This window comes from Labrus mixtus, chromosome 5, assembly GCF_963584025.1.
Source record: "Labrus mixtus chromosome 5, fLabMix1.1, whole genome shotgun sequence".
In the NCBI taxonomy this organism is placed as follows: Eukaryota; Metazoa; Chordata; class Actinopteri; order Labriformes; family Labridae; genus Labrus; species Labrus mixtus.
The window spans coordinates 8,731,139-8,738,175 of NC_083616.1; the positions used below are offsets into that span (position 1 = coordinate 8,731,139).

At 39.6% G+C, this 7,037-nt stretch overlaps 1 protein-coding gene across 1 annotated transcript; it reads left to right on the top strand.

The window, feature by feature from the left end:
• The first annotated feature begins 4,625 nt into the window (after positions 1 to 4,625).
• Positions 4,626 to 5,505, top strand: LOC132974965 (protein polyglycylase TTLL10-like). The gene is given in 1 exon segment (XM_061039321.1): positions 4,626 to 5,505. A coding segment is annotated over 1 exon segment (465 nt). The 3' UTR covers positions 5,091 to 5,505.
• The last annotated feature ends 1,532 nt before the right edge of the window (positions 5,506 to 7,037 follow it).

The window sequence follows — 7,037 nt, forward strand, 5'->3', positions numbered from 1 at the left end:
TCTAGCACCAAATGTAATGCAATGCAGAAATAAATAAATGTAAAAAGTAAGTCAGAATATTGGCAGCAAAAGATGGTCTTCTCACTCGTTCTTTTTCCTAACAGCATTTGTTTACTAAAATGAGAAGTTATTGCTGATGTGAATAATGATCCAAAAAGATCTTATCAATTTGAAATCCTACTGATTTGTTTAATTGTTTCACTGGAAACATCTCCCAAACCTCAGATATTATTTTCAGAATCTGCAACAAGTTATCCCCCGAAATCATCCACTAGAGGGAGCTGTATGTTTAGCGTTGAGTTTGCTTTCCATTAATCCAACTGGGTTTCCACTATCATGTCGTAACAAGGGCATCATTAAAAAAAAAATATATATATATTTTATTTCTGAAGTGTGTGAGTAAAAAAAGTCTTCATAATTCTTGCATCCTGTTGGTACTGATAATCAATAACATAATCTGGCTGACACCACAATATGTCTGGTACTTCGACAATGTGAAAATGAGCCGATTGTGGAATTGACTCATCAAAATGGCAGAGGACCGAATAAACAAGAAAGTATGTATGTGGAGCAAAAAACATAACTCTCCATGGGCGAATGAGCTTTATTCAATATTGGAGGAGGTAGATATGACGTATATTTACATGAATAATCTGTGCTGTAACATTAACTCCATGAAAGACATTCATACATTGATCAAGTATGAAGAAAAATGGTTTGAAAACGTTCTGTCCAAGCCAAAACTAAGGACATGTGTACAGATTCAAAATTAATTTTATGCCTGAGTTGTAACATGTTGCTTATCTAGAAGCCAAATATCCTTGGTGACACAGTTAAGATCAGGTATTCTCCTTCTGGTCACTGAAGTCCGTCGATTCAGAAATATTCCAGTAGAAAACAGACATTGTGAGATGTGTGATTTGGACAAAGTTGAAACTGAATCCCCTTTTATTTTGCATTGTACAACATTTGATGATTTAAGAGAATTGTTGTTTCATGAAGTAGCTCGTCAAAATCCTGAAATATTTGGGTAGACAGATGTGCAAAAACTGGAATGGCTGTTTAAGTTTGATGTGTTTAAATTTGCTAATTTTGTTTCAAAAGCCTGGAAAAGAATACAGGATATTCTGTTGAATTAGTTTGACTTGCCTTTGCTTTCTCTTTGTGTTTCTTGACAATTAATATAGTTTACCTAGTGCACTCTGATCCTGGAACGTTTTAATTTATGATGTCACGTAAGCCCATGTGGGCTGGGCATATAAATGTGTGACACAATAATAAAACTTCAAACTATGTCTTCAATAGTATTTTTGGACAGAAAAACATGGTCAAGGTATTCCCCAAAGCACAAATGTCATAATCAGAGTCCTGATAAGGCTCATCAAGTACCTCATGTAGTAGTTATTGCAGACCTTCTGTAATAAAAACAGCTGTGGTGATAGGTGTGCATGATGTGGTTTTCCAAGGTGTCTCGGTGCCCTCTGTTCCTTCAGTATGCTGACAAATGATCTGCAGAGATGAGGCTCTGAGCAAAAATAGCTTAAAATTCATCAAGAAGCCTCCTCTGTCTGGTCCCGCAGAGACAACCTAGAGAGCATGATTTACATTACTATAGAGATGATCATGTTTGATTCTCATCAAACCACCTTTACATATCACAGCTAATGTGTGCATGGGTGAAAATCTGTTGATCTGATAGTCTGGGAGGAAACTACACATTTTCTTCATTTAATTTTCAGTGAGGATCAGCTGCATTTAGCACATCTTTGTCTATAGTGTTGAATATGGCAGCTGATATTGATAAGTTTAACTTTGGTTAGAAGTATTGCTTTTCTTTTTCAGTTACTTGCTATCTACTATTGTATTAACATGTTTCAAATAACAATATTATTATTAATCAAACATTTCAGTGGCTTGATCAGTCAAACTTGTTATCTCACAGTTCTGTGTTTTTTCCAGCCTTTTTCTGATATTATTTTATTGACACTGAAGTAGGCTACTTATAAGAAGGTCAACTGCGGTAACCATCACTGGCTTGTTAGCTCGTTCAGTGTTTCTCATTAATTTATTCATTTCTGGCAGCCAGCCCATGTGGGCCAGTTAAAGCTAAAGACAGTGGACAGTTGTGATGAGTAGATCAAAAAGATATTTTGTGGTTCTTGCCCAGGGCCTACACGTACGCATGTTGTGTGACAGAGAGTTGTTGTCTGCACTTATTTATGAGGTCCTTGAATTTTTAAATTGACACACTCCTTTTCTCAAAGGGCTGTTAGAGAGTTGATGGTTTTCATGTTGAGGTCAGAAATAAGGAAAGTGAGATTTTCTTGAAATATAAAAAAGGTATTTAAAGGTTTTTCCCGGCCTCAATGATGCTGTAGATATGGTCACCTTTCTTTAGATTAATTTATGTATATCTGTGTGAGTTCTGACAGCACGTCTACAGTTATCTATTGGTTATTATAGATATTATTATGTGCTATTTGATAAGTCTAATATCTAATTGTATGTTATAAATTGTAATTATTTCTGTGCTCTCCTCTAGGGATATGGACTTTACTCTTCTATTAATAGATATATAGAAAGATATCTTATACCTGCAGTATCTCTCCTTCAGACACCGCGGGTGGCAAAGTCTGCCGCTGAAGCAGCTGCCCAGTGCTGTTACAGTACCATGCAGGGGGTGGGAGACGTTCTCCATCAGGGATGATAGCTTTGCCATCATTCTCCTGTCTCCCACCACCTCAACAGGGTCCAGGGTCCAGCCCAGGCCAGCGCTTGCCTTCCTTACCAGCTTGTTAAGTCTGTTCCTGTCTGCAGCTGTTCAAGTAGAACACTCTGTAAAGGACGATACCGCCACAGAGTCATAAAAGGTCTTCAGGAGTACTCCCTGCACTCCTGAGGACCTGAGTCTCCTCAGCAGGTGACGTTGCACCATTGAGGCCAGAAAAAACCCTAGCATTGAGCCTGTGGATCCAAGTCCTCATTTATATTTACTTTCAACCCCTTCAGGGTTTTTGCATCGGCCAGAATAGAGTTTGTCTTTATGCCTTAGAAGCTTCACTGTAATTGGTCGGGGTTTATTACCCATTGGAGCTGGTTTTCCTGAACAATGAGCACATTCTATTTCAATCAAGTTATTGCAGTTTTGTACTCGCTTAATTATCTTTTAGACTTTTGTAGACTGATTTTAGCAGTCTTGTATTATTTGTCTCCTGTTTTTCTTACTGATTTAATGTCAAAATGTTTTCTAATTATTTCTGTAATGACTCAATGTCATTGTAAATGAGGGTTACCCCACAATGATCTTTCGAGTATAAATAAAGGTTGAATGAATGAATGAAAGTCTGCGGGCCTTTTTTGTAGTGTTTATGTTGTCAATGTTAAGATATTTATCCTTTCACAGCAAATGACAATATTATTTATTGCTTAGATAAACATTTTTCTAGTTTGATGAACTGATACTTCTCTTCTCCCTGAGATAGAATACTTTGGTTATTATCTATTTGACTTTATTTAATGCTTTAAACTAAACTTTAAATGTTAAACAGTCTATCATCTTGGTAACCTCACCAGGTGCGTCTCCTTACCTGGGCCTGCTCCTCCTCTACCAGCTGATGTCCATCAGACTAATGACAACAGAGGTTAGAAAGTGACGTTGAACACCTCATTCATTGTTGTGACCTGATGATGGCTGAGGGTCGCTGAAACATGTTGGCTTGAGTTTATCACTTCCTTTATGAACTAGCCTTTACAATAAAGCCTTTTATTATAAGAGCAACTTGATTTTGCCTCTTTTTAGCAGAGATACTGTTTGCTTTTGCTCTTGTCATGTCCCTCACTCGTCTTGTTCTGCATCACCTAATAAAAAAAAGAAACAAAAAAAAAGAGATATTTCACTCTATGTCTGAAAGTCAGGAAATGACTTGAGTTACTGGGACATCTTGTGAGGACAATGAATGCCTTCAACATTTGTTCTTGCACGCTAACTAGTATGCTGACCAATAGACTAACACAGCCATAAATACAGTCACAATGTTGGCTTAGCTCATTAAAAATATAGTAAGCAAAACAACACTAAGCAAGAATTATTATAGATTTAGTGTAAACGAGTTCTCTTCATGGTTCCTCTTAATTGCCTCAAAATGTTCAGTTTACTCTCCTCATTTCTGTAAAAGCCCACTTGTGTATCATGTAGGAACATTTAGTGTCAGCCTGAGGTGATGTCATCTGAGTGCAGCGAGGGCCCATCAGAGAAGACAGGACTGATAGAGCAAAAGGAGGAAGAGATAGTGGAGGTTCACTGCGGGCAAAACCAACCTGCATGTAGCCTGAGGAGGCAGAGAGAGGAGGAGGAGGGAGGAGGAGAAACGCTGCAGTCACCTGACCATACCAGCATGCAGGAAGTGACATCAGAAGGGGGACTGGAGCAGGGCCAGACAGAGGAGACGCTGAGGTTTTCCCACATGACCGACATCTAGGAAGCCAAGGATTTAGAATCAGTGCAGAAACATTCGAACAGGGAGCGTCAGGTGGAGGAGCCCCAAGGCTCTGGGCCTTTCTTCATGGGAGGAACAAATGGAGCGGAAATAGTGAGCAGTTACTGTGAGAGCAGAGGATGGAAAAGGATGGAGAGCTTCAACACCTACGTCAACGACAGGTTTCAGGTTGCCAAGGGTCTGCCCGGGGACTAGGTGCTGGACGTCTTTGCAAAACGCATGCAGCAGATCATGTTGCAGTGTTTCTTAGCTGTCAAATCGAAGCTGGAACGCCGACTGGGCTTCTTCAACCTGATTGGCTGCAGCTTCATGGTTGATGAGGACTTTAAGGTGTGGCTGTTGGAGATGAACTGTAACCCTGCTCTGCATACCAACTGTAACCTGTTGAAAGAGGTGATACTCAGCACTGTTGTGGAGACACTGGATTTAACTCTGGAGATCTTCAACAAGTGTCGTCTCAGGCAGACCATTCTCCCTTTGGACAGCCAAAGAGAGTTTGTGCTGCAGTATAATGGAGAGCTTCCTCCCGATACAGAGCTGGCCTGCAGCAAAAGTCAATTCAATCAGAAGAGATCCAAAAAGACTGAAGTCTGAAGATGTAAGTGAGGCAATGAGAGCACAGCTTTGCCCTCAGCGTCCCCTGATACACCTGTGAATGTTTCAGAGGACAGTCAGTCAATGTCCTCCTCACATCTCCATCGTCGCCGTCTCTCTCCGCACAGATCTTCACATCCAAACAGCCATAGCACACAGATTGTAAAATGTAAGAAGGCCAGGCCTCGGGTTGAACTCAAGCTGAGCAAATGCACTTTTCACCATCAGTTGAAGGCTTTGGACGACTTGCAGCACTCAGGGACTCAGGAGGTGATGACATCACGTTGATGTCATCACCATCAGTGAGTGAAGATGTCTCTATCTGTGAATCCCCTCAGACAACAAAGTCAACATCCCCTTTGTACACTGGATCTCCTCCTGTACATATACATGTGGAGGCAAACCTGAAAGAAGAGAAGAGCTTGGGGAGGAAAATCCCGGAGGAGACTCAAAGTTGAGTGTTGAGACCAAAGAAGAGATGTGATGTGTAATTATGCAAACTGCTCGGAACTAAAGAACTTCTGATATTAAAAAAAAAAAAAATTGTTACTGTTTGAACGAGTTTTCCAGATTAGATCCAGAACCTGGGCCAAAAATGTGCTTAATAGAGTGTTATTTTCTTTGTGTGTAGATCAATCAATTCTAACCCTCCTGATCTTTACCCCATATAATAGTTTCATTTGCAATGACGCTACTTTTAAAAATTAAGTTAATTATAACTGCCATGACCTCTGTAAAAGCCCAGTCTGGTAATGTGCAATTGCTCAGTGCATGACTTGAGACAGCATGAGAGCATTTACCACAGCTACCCTTCCTCTCAAGAAAGAGGGCCTCTTATAACAGGAACAAATCCACCAAAAAGGCTTTAGTTTTTGAAATACCCCTACCGGTGGTAGAAAAAAGCACAACCATATTTTTTCACAGAATTCTCATGTCTAGTTTATGAAATGGATGGACGGTCGACAAACAAATAAACAAGGGTGTAAAGTTAAGCTTCATGCAGCTCTGATCCATCTCCAAATTAAGACCAATCCTCTGTTATTCCGACCTGGAGAAAGTTATACATGCATTTATATCCACTCACATTACTGTAATTCACTTTATTTTAGTCTCACTCAGGCACGTCTATCCCATCTTCAGCTCGTAAAAAATTCAGGAGCCAGACTACTAACATGGTTAAAAAGAAGAAACCACATCACGCCAATTCTTGCCTCCTTACCCTGGCTACCAGTCAAGCTGAGGATTGGTTTTAAATTACTGTTGACCGTGTTCAAGGTGTTGAATGGACTTGCCCCCACATCAGCCGTTAAGAGATCTAAGATCCTTTCAAATGAAACCTTCTGTCAATGCCTAGATTCAGGACAAAGTGCAATGGGGATCAGCCTTTTCTATTGCAGGACCAAAATTATGGAACTCTTTAGCTCCAAACATCCATCTCTCACCCACTACTGATGTTTTTAAAACTTCCTTCAAAACATATTAATACTGAATTGCCTTTAATTTGTAATAACCTGTGAAGCTCAAACTCCAAAGCTCTGTTAGTCTTGTGTTACACTGTACTGTATTATTACCTGTTCTTTGATTTGGATTGTTGTTGTTCTTGTCTGTTACTTTCTAATGCTTAGGTTTCTCTATCTGCGCTGTGTGTAAAGTGCTACATCAATAAAGTTGAGGTGTATACACAAAATTATAAACTTAAAGTTGTGTTTTTATATTCATTTGTATAAGCTGCATACTGCTCCATATGACATCAGTGTTTTAGGTGTAACCTAAATGTTGAGGGCTGAAGCTCATTGACATCGAAAGTTGAGTTGAGGCATGGAAATGAAGGCAGCGAGAATTTTTATTAGCACAGGTTTTTTCCTTAATTTGTCGAGTGGTTTTTCCGGTTTCGGAGACAAAATATGACAACTCATGATTTGCCTCGTTAACAAAATAATGTTCAAT